Source organism: Saccopteryx leptura, chromosome 6 (genome assembly GCF_036850995.1).
Source record: "Saccopteryx leptura isolate mSacLep1 chromosome 6, mSacLep1_pri_phased_curated, whole genome shotgun sequence".
Classification (NCBI taxonomy): Eukaryota; Metazoa; Chordata; class Mammalia; order Chiroptera; family Emballonuridae; genus Saccopteryx; species Saccopteryx leptura.
In genome coordinates this window covers 127843879-127858388 of record NC_089508.1, presented here as the reverse complement: position 1 = coordinate 127858388, position 14510 = coordinate 127843879, and the positions used below count along the sequence as shown (strand labels likewise).

At 53.8% G+C, this 14510-nt stretch overlaps 1 protein-coding gene across 1 annotated transcript in view; it reads right to left on the bottom strand.

Annotated features, from left to right (window-relative positions):
• CCDC33 (coiled-coil domain containing 33) overlaps nucleotides 1-14510 on the bottom strand; it is a 145437-nt gene that overhangs the window by 78097 nt on the left and 52830 nt on the right. The window contains 1 exon segment of the mRNA XM_066343673.1: nucleotides 611-738. Coding sequence (XP_066199770.1) covers nucleotides 611-738 — 128 coding nt within the window.

Genomic DNA, 14510 nt, shown 5'->3' with positions numbered 1-14510 from the left:
TGCAACAGGGGGCCATGCAGGAGGACACGGCAGGATAAGATGCTATTCCAGGAAAACAGCTAGAATGCTAGACCCTACAGCGCAAGCTTGCCACACTGAGTCCGCTGTCCTCCGCCTACTGTCCCTCTCTACTGCACCACACACATAAGAAAGGATGTGATAAGTGGCCTTGAGCTTATCTGTGCAGCAGAGAGCTTGGGCTTGAGCCAGCTACTTAAGATGCCTGTACCTCAGTGTCCCCATCTACACGGTAGGAGCAGCATTGCTCCTCCTGGTGGCCCGACTCCTTGAGCAGTCTGTGGGGACATGCCACAAAGTGGTCATGTGGCTGTGTCAGGGGAAATGCAGTAATAACCACCATGAAAATAATAACAACAATCATAAAGAAGATAAGCTTTCAGTGTCTGGAAAATGCATTTATGTAGGACAATCATTTTTCCAGCAGGCTGGGTAGATGAGGCACCACAGTATCATAATCTTTTTTTTTCTTTACAGTGCTTTTTAACTGCCCACGGAGGCAGGCACTCAGGTGGCCTCCTACTGAAGCTAAGCCAAGAGGCAGTCAGCTCCTGCCCCTCCCTCCCAAGTGCCTCCCCAGCCCTCTCCTCACCTTTGTGCCCTGTGTCCTCAGCCTGGATCTCCACTTCCACTGTGTCCCCCCAGATAGGGGCGTTGGTAGGCTCTGAGGGCACAGAGGTGACTGCCTTAGAGTTCTCTCCTTCCTCAGATGTGGTTTTCCTGGAGGGGCAGAGTCAGGGGGAGGGTGTCCTTCCTCTCCTTACCCTTGCCCCTCCACAGACCATAAATTCGAGCACAGAGGGGGACAGAGCCAAAAGGGCTCCTTCTCAGGCAGACAGACACTCATGTCATCCCAGGCCCAGGGGACACCAGGTCTCACTTCCACTGCCCTGACCACTGGATGACCATGCCATCTCGCTGGCCACCTCTGAGGCCTTCACGTGGACTCCAGCACCAGAGCTCAGGGTGGGTGGGAGTGAGGGAGACGCCTTGCCTGTCTGACTCCCCACCCCTGTGCCACAGCCAGCACGAAGCTCTGTAGCAGGCACCTGTGTGCAGACTTCCTGTTGTCATCCTGACCATTTTCGCTAGGGTCTGTTCGGCTGGAGGACATCTCTGGGCAGGGTGGCCATGGCATTGCCTCTGCCCACTGGCCTCACCTTTGTCCTTCACTCCCCAGAGTTTCTGGCCCAGCTCCCCCAGACCTAGCTGAGCCCTTCCAAGGGCTCACACATGCTATTCCTCCTGCAGCACCCATTCTGCAGGACCTGGGCCAGGCACCTGAAGCTGGGGACAGGGTGGGGTGGAGCAGTGCCAAGCTGTCCAAGGTGAGGCTGGAGCCTGGGTCCTCTGCATCCCAGTGTGCCCCATGGGTCTCTGGGATAAGTGTCCTTGAGATCCAGAGCCATCCAACAGCTCAGTGGGAGATTTAATACTTCTTCTGTGGGAAGCAGGGGTGGCTTTCATGTTGGGGCTGTAAATGTGCAACACGGCAGGTCAGGGGTAATTCGGAGAGCCTGCTGTAGGGGGTGCCTTGCCACGCATGTGGGTGCACAAACAGCACCCCAGGGCCAGAAGCAGAGTTGGTGTCCTCACCAGCCTTGGCTCCACTCCCAGAAGTCCACAAAAGGAGTGTGGGGCATGGAGTTAGGCCCAGGAGCTTAGAGCCAGTCTGTCTCCTGGGTCAGCAGCACTGGCTGGTGGTCCTTCCCAGACCAGCTTGTTCCTCCCTCCATAAAGCCTTCGGGACCCCGGCCTTCTCTGTGCCCTCAGTCTCTGGACTTGAGTGACAGAATGGGCCTTGTTCCCTACTTGTCATAGTCCTACCACTGTGGGTAACCAGGCTGGTGGCAGTCCCGGCTCCAAGCTCCAAGGCTCAATGGAGCACCCCCTTCCACTTTGGCTGAGAGGCAGTGTGGCATGGTAATGACAACAGGGTCCCTGATTCAGACCATCTGGGTTCCAGATCCCAGCTCTGCAACTCGCTGGCTGTGCAACTCTGGGCAAGATCCGCAGCCTTGCTGTGCCTCACTCCTTTCTGTGAAGTGGGCATGATAATTGCAGGGTCACTGTGGGCACAAAGCGACGTGACAGGTGTAAAGGGCCCGCCACACTGTTAAATACCACTACGCATTAAAAATAATAGTGATTGTAATAATAATAATAATTGTAATTGTCCCTGGCCTGATGTCCCCCCATGGTGACCCCCAACTCTGGGTTTACAAGAGGGGGATCTTTGGCTGATGGGACCGAGGTGTAAAGTCCTAGGAAGAGTTCAGGCTTCGGAGTCACCCAGAACTGGGTTTGGAGTCCAGTTATCTCCTACCAGCTTGCCTCCCGGTCTCTGAGCCCTGGTCGCCTCCCCTGTGAGTAGCACTGCCTCCACTGGTGCTCTTAAGGGCTGCGGGGGGGGGGACAGTATGTGATGACCCCATACGCAAGAGGCCCCGTGCATTAAGTATGTCCTCATTTGTGGTCTAACAACCCAGACATTTCTCAGAGGTACCTGGCTGAGGGCTGTGTGAAGGGGAGAAAGGGGAGTGCAGAGGGAGGGCTGAGATGAGAGGGGCAGGTCCCCCAAAGGCAGAAGTTCTCCTCAGATGCAGGGTTCACCCTGCCAGGGGGGCTGCCAGGCTTGACAGAAGATGGCATCGCAGCGTGAGGGGAGGACCAGCCTGCCCACCTCCAGTCCCTTCTGTGTGTTCTATGACCTCTGCTGACCAAAGATGTGGTCCGCATGCTGTGTCCTTGTTCTCTCTTCTGACAGTGGCCCCCAAAGTCAGAGGCCTCAGAGCTCTCAGCAGCATTCACCCTGCTGTCTGCCTGCCCCGTGCCTTCCCCGTGAGGGTTCCCCTCCACTCTTCCACAGAAGCACTAGGGGAGGAGGTGTAAGGAGGTGTGTAGGAAGAAATTAGCTTTCCACACCCCAAACGTCAAACCCGTGCAGTATTTTTGTAACCCCAGGGGCTTCCCAGGGCACTGAGAGGACAGGACTGAGGGTGAGTGGGGGGTTGTGAGTCACAAGCAGCATGGTGACAGAATTCAAGTTGGAACCCATGACCACACTTGTCAGCCTGTCCTTCATCTTCCTGGTATCTTGGCCTCTTGTCCCCTCCCCTGCTCTACGTGTGCTCCTGGTGTCTGGCAGGAGGAATGCCAGGTGGAAGGCGACAGGAAAGACTGTAGGTGAAGCCAAGGGAGCCTACTGTGGGCCCTGACCTTGCTCAGGCTCAGGGAGAGTTAGGCTCGCACCTCTCCTCCTTCCTCAGAGAGGTGGGCAGAGCTCGGTGAGTGGAGATGGAGTAACTCCAGAGGTGAGGCCTATGGGAAGGAGAGAGCTCTTAGCAGGTGGAGGGAGGCTCTCAGTGTAATGGCTTTTCCTGGCACAGCTGATTCCTCTGGGCCTTGATGTTATTCTAGAAACAAAAGAGCTAGAGGGGCCTCTGCTTCCATGTGGAACTCGAGAAGGGGACCAGCTCACAACCTGCTTCAGCTCCTAATCTGTACCCATAGCTGGACACGTGAGGGGGCTGGGTTCTAGAACCCTCAGGCCCCCAAGGGAACTCAGGTCTCCCAGGGCAGTCTCAGAGGCCAGGGTCCTCTCTGTGACCTGCTTTCACACAGCCATCTGTAAGACTGGCACCCTCCCTCTCTGTCTCTGGGAAGGACTAGGGGAAGCTGTTGTCAGCCGCTGTCCTGGGACTCAGACTTAATCCAGCCATGGTGGGGAGGACAGCCACACCAGGGTGGGACTAGGAGTGGGTTCAGAGGCACGGTGCAGTAGTCCTGGGTCCCAAGCTGCTTATGAGCTCCAGCCAGATGGCCTGTGAGGACCAAATCCAAGCAAAGCTGTCAGTGGGAAAGAAGATGAAGGACTTTGCCATCCTTCTGTGAGGTCATGACTAAAGCAGATGTGTGGCCTGGCTCCCAGGAGCTGCTGCAGTGAGCAGGGGTCAGGGGTGGACAGTGATGGAAGGTGCACAAGCCACGAGCCACCCCCAACCCCCACTGTCTTCTGGCCACTCTGCAGGGCACATACCTCAGGGCTGGGACGTGTGTGCCACTGTCCCTGCCTACACGCACGTGCGCGCACACACACACACACATGCACACACACAGGCTGTCCCAGGGAGGCTTGTGTGCCACACTGCCTGATCTCTGACTTCACCCCTAGCTGCCTGCCCCATGCTGGCCCAGGTCTCTAGGACTGCCTCCTGCACCTGCTTAGTCTTTCCTCTTGGTCTTCAATATGCCTCAAAGCCTCACAGTGTGAGCAACTGTCAAGTCTGTCCTCCTCCCAGGCACGGCTTCAGAAGCCCAGGATGCAGGCCACCTGGCTTGTCCCGAGTGCCAATTTCAGGCAGCCCCCAGAAATTCAGGGGACAGGAAAGGGCCCCAATTTGGGTCTGTTCTGGCTGCTGGGGTCCAGGTTGCACAGACCCCTAAATCTTTTTTTTTTTTTTTTTTTGTAGACAGAGAGAGTCAGAGAGAGGGATAGACAGACAGGAATGCAGAGAGATGAGAAGCATCAATCATCAATTTTTCGTTGCGACACCTTAGTTGTTCATTGATTGCTTTCTCGTATGTGCCTTGACTGTGAGCCTTCAGGAGACCGAGTAACTCCTTGCTCGAGCCAGAGACTTTGGGTCCAAGCTGGTGAACTTTGCTCAAACCAGATGAGCCTGCGCTCAAGCTGGCGACCTCGGGGTCTCCAACCTGGGTCCTCTGCATCCTTGTCTGATGCTCTATCCACTGCGCCACCGCCTAGACCCCTAAATCTTGAAAGACCAGAGGGATGTTCCTAGAAGCTCCTTGGGAAGGAGAAGGCTAGGAAGGAGATGTGTGCCAGGCAGAACTTTTATTTTTATTTTTTAACAAGAGAGAGACAGACAGAGACAGAGAGAGACAGAGAGAGACAGAGAGACAGGAAGGGAGAGAGATAAGAAACATCAGCTTGTAGTTGCGGCACCTTAGTTGTTCACTGATTGCTTTCTCATATGTGTCTTGACTGGAGGCGGGGGGCTCCAGCTGAGCCAGTGACCTCTTGCTCAATCTTGTGCTTCAAGCCAGCGATCTTTGGGCTCAAGTCAGCAACCACAGGATCATTCTATGATCCCATGCTAACGCCAGTGATCCCATGCTCAAGCTGATGAGCTTGTACACAAGCCAGCGACCTCAGGGCTGGAACCTGGGACCTCAGCATCCCAGGTCGAAAACTCTATCCACCGCACCACCACTGTTCAGGCCAGGCAGAACTTTCAGATGGATGGTGGTCAAATGAGAGGTCCTGTGACCTTGTGACTTAGTCTACCTTACCGCTGTTGCTTGCTTGGGGGGATATGGGAGGTGGGGAAACAGGTTCAGATTAAGATCACTCCAGGCCAGGTGCCAGATGTGTCATTATTGGGCCTCACTGTGTCCTGAGAAGCAGGGCAATTCACCTCTACCAGGACCCTTCATGCTGCTCTGAATCAGGAATGCTAGCCTTTTCCACCAGAGGCCATCAGAATCCAGGCCACAGGCCTACTTCCATCCCTGGAAGGCACAGGACAAAACTAGTCACTGCTCCTCCACCTAGGAGCCCAGCCTTATGCAACAGGGACAGGATGGGTGAGTGGCCTCAGCAGGAGCAGTTGCCTGAACAGGGTAGCAAAGACTGGATTCCTGTGTTTCTGACCCTTCCTGGGCTGGACCTGGGGTGAGGGAAAAGGGGTTCCTGGAGGAGGCAGGGCTTTAATAGATGGAGGGGTGGGGGCTGAGCTGGTTTGTGGGCAGGTCTAGGGAGGGGCTGGGAGCTAACTGTGGTCTGTGGTTGGGAGCACGGGATGAGACAGAAGAGGAGAGCAAGACTTGTGGTCCTCTCTGACCTTGTTCTCTCTCCAGCCGCCTTCTCTCTATGCCCATGTGCCGTGTCCTGTGGCCTTTGCCAAGCTCCCCTGGGATTCTTGGGCAAGAAGGTGTGGCCAGGGGCTCCTCACAGGAGGAGCTGAGATGGAGGCAGGAGTGACTGGTCCGAAACTCCCTCTCATCCTCTCCACTTCACCAGACAACAGCCCACCAACAATACCCCCAGTTCATGCCTGCCCCTCCTCCCAGCCCCCAAGGCAGTGGTCCTTGTGGGGTTTGAGTTCTTGGGAGGAGGCCCAATCATGACACACTTGGCATCTTGAGACTTAAGAAATGAGTGGGGGCTGACCTGTGGTGGCGCAGTGGATAAAGCGTCGACCTGGAAATGCTGAGGTCGCCGGTTTAAAACCCTGGGCTTGCCTGGTCAAGGCACATATGGGAGTTGATGCTTCCAGCTCCTCCCCCCCTTCTCTCTCTCTGTCTCTCCTCTCTCTCTCTCTGTCTCTCCCTCTCCTCTCTAAAATGAATAAATAAAAAAAAAACTAGGCTTAAAAAAAATGAGTGGGGCCATTACTCTTAGCAAAGTGATGGGCTCTCATCTTTGGTTTAATTTACTGATTGGACGCTAATGAACCATCACTAATTGCTGATGGTGCTACACCATGATAGGTGGACTTCAGCTTGAGAATAACTGACTCTGGAGCAGGAAGCCAGCCAAGTCACCAAGCACAGGGGTGGGGCTCTGCGTGTGCTTTCCTGCAGGGAGCAGGGACCGCTCTGGGTATCAGAGATGGCACATCCCAGGGACCTCTGAGATGAGCCCTCTAGCAGAGGGAAACATCTTTTTGTAAAACGGAAATGCTTCTCCCCATATCCCCAACCACACTTTATCTGAAATCACCTCACTGTCCTCAGGGGAGCTGCTCCTGGGCAATAGGCACCCCTCCCCATCATAGCTTCTGGAGCTCAGGCAGGGCTGTTCTTTTCAGATGGCCCAGGGGAAACCACAGATCACACAGAGCTATGAGCAGTGTGGCCTAGCCAGGTGAGGGGCCCTGGGAGCCATCTTCTTAGGTAGAGGAGGAGGGCCAGTTGTCTGTCAATACCACATGAATCACTCTGATTCTGATTCCTGGCCTAACTTGCAGTGTTCAGTTCAAGTTCCAAGGTCTGGGCATTTCAGACACAAAGCCCTGCTCCTGCCCCTTCCCCCCAAAGACCAGCCTCCCTAAGGTGTCCTATGATCCAAGTGTGGGGCCCTGGAGCCTGCTAGTGGTTTTCTACCTTGGGAGATGGTAGGCTAAGGATGAGCAAGTGAGTTTTATCTGTCTGTTCACCATGCCAGCCCCCAACTACTGAGGTCCTCAAGACAGACACCTGCCTTGACACTGCTAAAACTGTTCTCACTGTTCTCAGCTCCCAGCCTGGGCATCGTGGGACCCGGCAAATGTTTGTGAAAGAAGGAAGGGACCTTTGGAAGGTCTCGAAAAGAAAGAACCACCCCTCACTTCTGGCTTGGCTAGGCCAGCCCTGGCCCAGACCACTGGACCCTGCTCTACACGGCTCAGCTCCTGTTTAATTATCTAGAAGAAGCTCCATCAGAAGAAAAGGGGTACCTCTCAGACACGTCTAGAGGACATGTAGCTATGGGGAAGCCACTGGCCCCTGGGGGAAGAGGACAGTCAATGAAGTTGGATGTAGATGTTGAATCTGAGTCTGTTGAGGGTTCAAGAGGAGGAGGTGAGGAGGAGAGGCCCAGAGGTCTTAACTGAACAGAATACTGGCTGATTTTGCACAGCAATCTGAATTTCTGGCTTCTCTTGAAAATTTGAGAGAGCTGCCTGCCTCTCTCCAACACAGAAATCAGTGGGGGTGACTTGGGTGGCTCCTCAAAATGATGCCTGTGCTCTCTCTCTGGTTTGCCACAGACGCTATCTATCTCTCACTTATCCCAGACCCCTGCTGTCTTCAGCATTTACATAACCTGCAGGATCACCCCTTTGTATGGGAAGCACACAGCGTGTGGGGACCACAGATGGTGGAAGTGGGGAGAGCCCACGCAAGGGGAGCTGGACTGCAACCCAAGCCCCAGCCTCTTGCCCAGTGGCTTTCCTTACTCTGCTATTGAAGCTGGACTATGTAGCATCTCATTGGAGCCCATGGGGGTCAGGCAAGGACAGAGGGAAGCCAGACAACGCCTGGAGGGAGGATAGAGCCCTGGCCCCCAAGGTGTCCTGGGAGGCAGGAGTTCTGCCAGCAGCTGTGCCATGCTCAGAAATAGGCAGACAGGCTGGGCAAAATGCCGTGAAGACACCAGAAAGCCCTTTGCACTGGCCCACCTCACTGCGCAAGGTCTTCTGAAAATATTGACTTCTCTGGGTAAGCACCGCCCTCTTGGACCACTCCTCCTTGATTCTGGCGCCCCTGGGGGCAGTTCTTGCTTTCGGGTCTGAATAAATGTTTCAGGCATGAGAAGACCTCAGGTGCCTGGGCAGGGGTGATAGGGGACACATCTGGGAAGAATTCTTGTGGCTTTAGTCCAGCTGGGGGTGGCAGGCCAACACTCCATTAACCACAGACACCAGCTGTGTTTACACCTTTGGGGTTCTGGGATGTTTTCTCACTGAGCAACCAATGCCATGGGAAGGTTGGGGACACTGTAAGCTAGGGAACCTGGAGGGAGATAAAGACCCCAAATTCCCAGGTCCCACACAGGGCCTTCTTCATCATGTGCCTTTTCTGACAGGCAAGCTTCTGGGAGAGGGCAAGTGCCGTGGCCTCTGCCAGAGTAAGTGGCCAGTGGCCAGGTGAGGATGGTCATCTTCATGTGCTCTAGCCCCAGTGGCCAGCCCCTTTGTTGCCTGCGGCCTTGGCCTCCTTGTCTACCACATAGAGCTAAAGGCAGCCTGCCTCCAGGGCCACCACATTAGAGCCAGAGTGTGGGCCAGGCTCCCAGTGAGCGCAGCATGGCTGCCTTACTCCTTCTTATGTGGGCCATGGACACTGCCATGGTCAATGGTGTTGTTTGTTTGTTTGTTTTGCTGAGCCCAACCCACTGGCTGCTGAGAGAAGCCTATAGGTCATCTGTGGGTTGTGCTAGGCCTCCACTCACTCCACCCAAATCTGCCATCTAAGGCCCTTTGGCCCAGGTCCATAGTCAGACAGGGGAAGGTGCAGACAGTCCAGATCCCAGCAGGGTTCCTCAGACTGGTGGCTGGGTCTTTTCTGGAAGTCTGGCTTAAGGCCCTGATGCTAACAGTCCCCTTCCAAGAGGGAAACTGCTGCATGAGCATCTAGGCAGGGCCGAGGAGGAAAGCACTCTGGGAGTTTGGAATCCTGGATCCCAGCTTGGGTCATTACTGGATCTGTGACTTTGGGCAAGTCACAGAAATGCTCTGAGCCTTAGTAAACTCATCTGTAAAATGGGGATAATACTTCACCTAGCTCACAGAATTAAGTAATAATTAAATTATGCAAAATACACACAAACACACACACTTAGCACATTTGCCAGGTATGTGGTAGGCACTAGATTAATGTAATCTTTTTAACCTTCCTTCTTCCTCTTTTACCAGAAACTTAGACAACTGTCTTACTTTCAATGCCTTCTTCAGTTAGTTACTGGGGTCAGGACTCAGTCTGGGGTCAGGATCAGGGCTCGGTGTATGACTAGGCCTCATCTATGACCAGAGTCAGGACTTGGTCTGTGACCAGTGTCAAGGCTCAGGGTGTGACCAAGGCCAGTCTTCAGTCTGGGGTCAGGGTCAGGGCTTTCAGGCTTGTCCAGGAAAACAAAGCTCTTCTGAGTATGACTAATTGGTTCTGATCTGTGCCCTGCACCACCCACTCGGGCCTGGGCCGAGTGTGCCTCATGTGCACAGAGGGAGTGGCCCTCCCCCTCTCAGCACTGCCTCTGTCCCTGCTCATTAGCTCTGGGCAGCAGGAGGTCAGTTGGTAGCTGGCAACTCAGGCCTTGAGAGGTAACTTTCCCAAAGTCACAGAGCAAGCTAGAAACAGGGCCAGATTCATTCATTCATCTGTTTATTCATCCAGCCTTTGGCCAATGGTCAGAACCTCATAGGCTATCTCCTGTCCGGCCCTTTCCCCACACCCTGACCACTGGAACATCCCTTACCTGTCAGGGCCACTGCCTTCCTGGTCCCTGCTGTGTTCTGACTGGCAGGTCTCTCTGTGCCAGGCTGGGAGGCAGGTGCTGGGCATTGCTCAGGGAGGACCAGGACCTTGAGCCAGACCCAGACCAGTTAGAGGAACCCCAGGTCTGAGCACACCTGGGTGTACAACCTGTCTTGAGTAGACAACCAGGACTCCTGTTGTCTCTAAAGGACTAAGGCTGCTCCCCAGGCCAGAGCATAACCAAGCCTCAAGCCCAGAGAAGCACGGAGGCCAAAGCTCACATCCTGATTGTGGGAAGACTGAAACTCTTAGAGGGGCAGGGACTGGCCTGAGGTCACACGGGGAGACAGGGGCAGTGGCCAGACTCTGGGTTTACTGATCCCATTCTGACTTCTCTCCACTGCCTTGAGGCTTTCTTCTGCTAGGTCTCACATGCCTACCATGAGTGCTGAGAAGGATACCCCTTACCTCTGTGTCATGTTTATCTGCCAGCATCTACCCTGTTTGGCTCCACCACTGCTACAGCCCTTTGAGGCCGGTTCCCACATGAGGCAACCTTCCCAAAGGCACAGAGCAAGCTAAAAACGAGGCCAGATTCATTCATTCGTCTGTCTATTCATTTGCTCAATATTTGTTGACAGCTTCCTATGTTCAGAAATGGTATTAAATAGCAGGGATGGGATAGCGAGCAAAACCAGGCATGGTGGTTGCTTATGGAACTAGTAGGGTTCAGTGGGGGAGGAGACATTGAGGAAAAGTTAGCCAATGGTCAGAGAAAAGCACAGAAAATGTACAGAACTACAAGCACGACACTGGAGAAGTGTATCGTCCCACAGGCACAAGTCATAAGGGGCCTGGGCTGGGAGGCTTGAAGGGCTTTCTTGAGGGGCTGACAACTAAGCTGAGATACAATGAGGGAATGAGAAGGAAGAATGTTCTGGGGGAGGGAGTGTGTAAAGGCCTGGGTTGGGAGAGAACAGGGTCTGCTAGGGGACAGATATGGCTAGAGCAAAGGGTGGGCAGGGAGTGGTCATGTTGAGGGGCTTGCAAAGACCTACCTATGCAGGGCCTGGAATCCTCTTTACTTTGGGAGCAATAAGGAGCCGTTGGAGGGTTCAAAGAACAGGGGTCCCTTTGGTAGTCATGACACCACGGTATCAAATAGTAACCTGCCTTTGAAAGGGTTTGCAGAGGGGCAAGACCCGGAAGTACTGAGAGCAGAAGAACAATGCAGTAGCTTCAGGTAGGGAAGCTGGTGGAGAGAAGCAGCCAAGTTCAATGTAGGAGAGAAATTGACACGGTTGCATGACAGACTGGATAGGGGCGAGAGAATGTGATTACCGATGCCAGGATGGGGGTGAGGTCATGTGGAGGGCATAGAGAAAGAAGAGCAACTGAGGTTGCCACCTGGGGCAGGTCAAAGTTTAGTGCCAGGCAGCGAAGGAGTCAGAGGGGTGGCACAGAGAGGAAAATAAGAGAGGGGGCTTCTCTTGGAAGCAAGAGAAGAAAGGGTTTTCAGTAGAATGAGTGGTCATGAGGGGATGATGCCACCAAGAAGAGATCACCAAAGGTGAAATGACAGTTGGATGCAGGGCCAGGCCTGCTGGCTGGTCACAATCTCTAATGACTTTGGAGAACGCTGTTTAAGTGAAGTGGAGTCAGACTGGAAGCAGGTTAAGGGCTCAGATGGAAAGAGGCAGAATCACAGGATGAACCCAGTGGACCTGTTGGACTGGGACAGTTACCACTGGAGGAGGCACCTTATTACTGGATGGCTCAAGGCCAGAGACTATAGAGTGGCAAAACATCTACATTCCAAACGAGGAAGGCCCCATCTCTGGACCTGAGGAATCTCTCCAGCTCCCCAGTAATTGGCTGAATGAGCAAATGAGGGCTCTGGCCCTTGTTCTTCAACCCCAGCTCCACCTTCCTCCCCCCTTGCCAGTGGGCCTGCCTGCAGGGGAACATGGTGTGTGTGTGTGGGGGGGATACAACAAACCCAGACAGGAGGGCAGAGCTGGCAAACGCAGGAATCCCCAGTGTTCCACCCCCACACTGACAGGAGACACAAGGGAGCTGGGAGAAAAAGCCAGCGGACCAAGCCCAGAGCGGCAGAAAACACAGGCACCAGAAAGACGAAGAAAAAATATTTGATAAGAATACGAATTTATACACAGTTAATATCTATTATTTAATATACTATTGGATAGTATTTAATATAGAAAATATACGCAATATATATTTTAAGCATCAAAATATGCATCGTGAGGAAAATAAAAACTTCAGTGGATTAAGCAAGACCTATTGCATGCCTTGTTTACTGTGCATTCAGTATCAGACATACTGATAAACATACTGGGCACATCGTGTTCTTTCCAGGGTTTTGGCTGCCAAGGGCCGGAGTTCTCCCTCTGGGTCCTGCTTGGGGTCCGGGGCTCGCACGGAAAGCCCCTTTCAGGTCCCACCAAGCTGGGCCTTCCTGCTCAAAAGCCCTCCTTCTGCTTTATTTGCATTTCATTAGCACCGGGGGCTGGTGGTCGCTGAGCAGCCCGCAGGGCCGGGACGCAGCTCCCAGCCCCCTTCCTGAGTGGAGCCCGTGTGCAGCGCTCCGCCTGCTGCGCCTCCACCCGCTGCACCCCGGCTCCCGCCCGGGCGGCCCCGCCGGTGCGTTCCCATGGCAACCGGGTGGTGGCGCAGGTCGTGACGCCTGCGGAAGAGCTGCGCGAGCGCCCGGCTCCCCCGCCCGCCGCGGGACTGTATTGGTTGGTGATAGGCAGGGCCTGCGTTTCCCGAGATGGTGGACGATAATTGGTTTATGGAAATAGCTGAGCTGAGAAGGCGAGCTCTCTGCCGGGCCCGCGCTCTGCCGCCTGCCCTTCTTTAACGCGCAAATGGAGCCGGGGAAGGGGAGGACTGGAGAGGGGAAGGGAGGGGTGGGGAGGGGAGGAGAGGGGAGTTGGGCCAGGTGGACTCGGGGCTTGTGAGACAAGCAAGCATTCTTTTACCTGTTGGTCTCCCGCACACCGCCGTCTAGCCTCCTTGCACTCTAAGAGGGTGTAGTGCAGCGGTTCTCAACCTGTGGGTCGCGACCCCAGCGGGGGTCGAACGACCAAAACACAGGAGTCGCCTAAAGCCATCGGAAATACATATTTTATTTAAAAATGTATTGTATAATAAATATGTATTTTATTTAAAAATGTATTGTATAATAAATATGTATTTTATTTAAAAATGTATAATAAATATGTATTTAAAAATGTATTGTATAATAAATATGTATTTTCCGATGGCTTTAGGCTACCCCTGTGTTTTGGTTGTTCTACCCCCGCCGGGGTCACGACCCACAGGTTGAGAACCGCTGTGGTTGTTGTTATAGTAAACTGGGCCTCTTGGCAAAATTGCCCTTTGGCTTCTAAGTCTGTGTTCAGGCCTATGTTGGGTGTATTGTTGGGGAAATGGAGTCGAGACCTGGGGCCTGTCCTGGGACGCCCCGGTTTAGGGGACAGAGGAGCAGCACATAACTTTCTTGCTATAAAGTTCATCTGACCGATATTAACACCACTGTGAGGCTCCAGAGAAGGAAGAAGAGCAGGAAGAAGAGCTCAACTCTGGTGGCTGCCTGGAGGAGGTGGCATCATGAGCAAGGCCTTGAAGGTGGGATTTCAGCAGGTGTTGGGGAGAGGGCTGGGGCAGGCACTTCCCAAATGAAAATGTGGGGACGCTGTTACTGGTGGAGGAGGTGGTGGTAGGAGGCCCTGGTGGCTCCCAATGTCTGCAGAAGGGGCTAAGGTGATGGATACATGAATTTACCAAAACTTCCAAACTGCCCTTTTGCTGTTCCACTTGTCTATCTGCCCCCACCCTTGCTTACTTACTATCACCCCTGAAGCAGAAAAGTTCTAGGAAGCTGGTCAGCTGCCCCAAGGAGAAGCGTTCCAGGAAGCTGAAGTCAATCGTAGGACTGCAGAAGGGTGCACACCACAATTGCTGACTCCACGCACACTTGCTCAAAGCTCTCCCCACCTTAATAAATGTTTGCCTCAGAGTCTGTTTCAGTGCACTTCTCCTGGAGGAGTGCCCTGGCAGGTCTTTCTCCTCTAATAAAGCCTGCACACCTGATGTTTGAGTGCCATCTCATTCTTACATCTGGTGCCGAAACCGGGACAGGGTACTAACTGCCTGTACGATCCCTCTTTGCCGGCCAAACTTACAACCAGGGAAGCAGTGGACAGCGGCAGCTCGGCAGCTCGTCTGGGCTAACTCCCTGATTCTGTTCGGCTGTGTGAGCGCGGCTGAGCGACGGGGAGTCTGGCCCTGTCCTAAACCCTGCCGAACCAGGAAGGTAAGGAGTTTCTCCCTCCCCCTTCCCTGGTTGGCCTCCAAATTTCTCTCTAAAAACACCTCTTCCTGGTCAGACGGTTTTGACTTCGGACCCCATATCTACAAGAGGTCTGCCACTACTCCTTTATGGACTTCTACAGAAGTCTAGGCGTGTCTAGCCAGGCCACTCT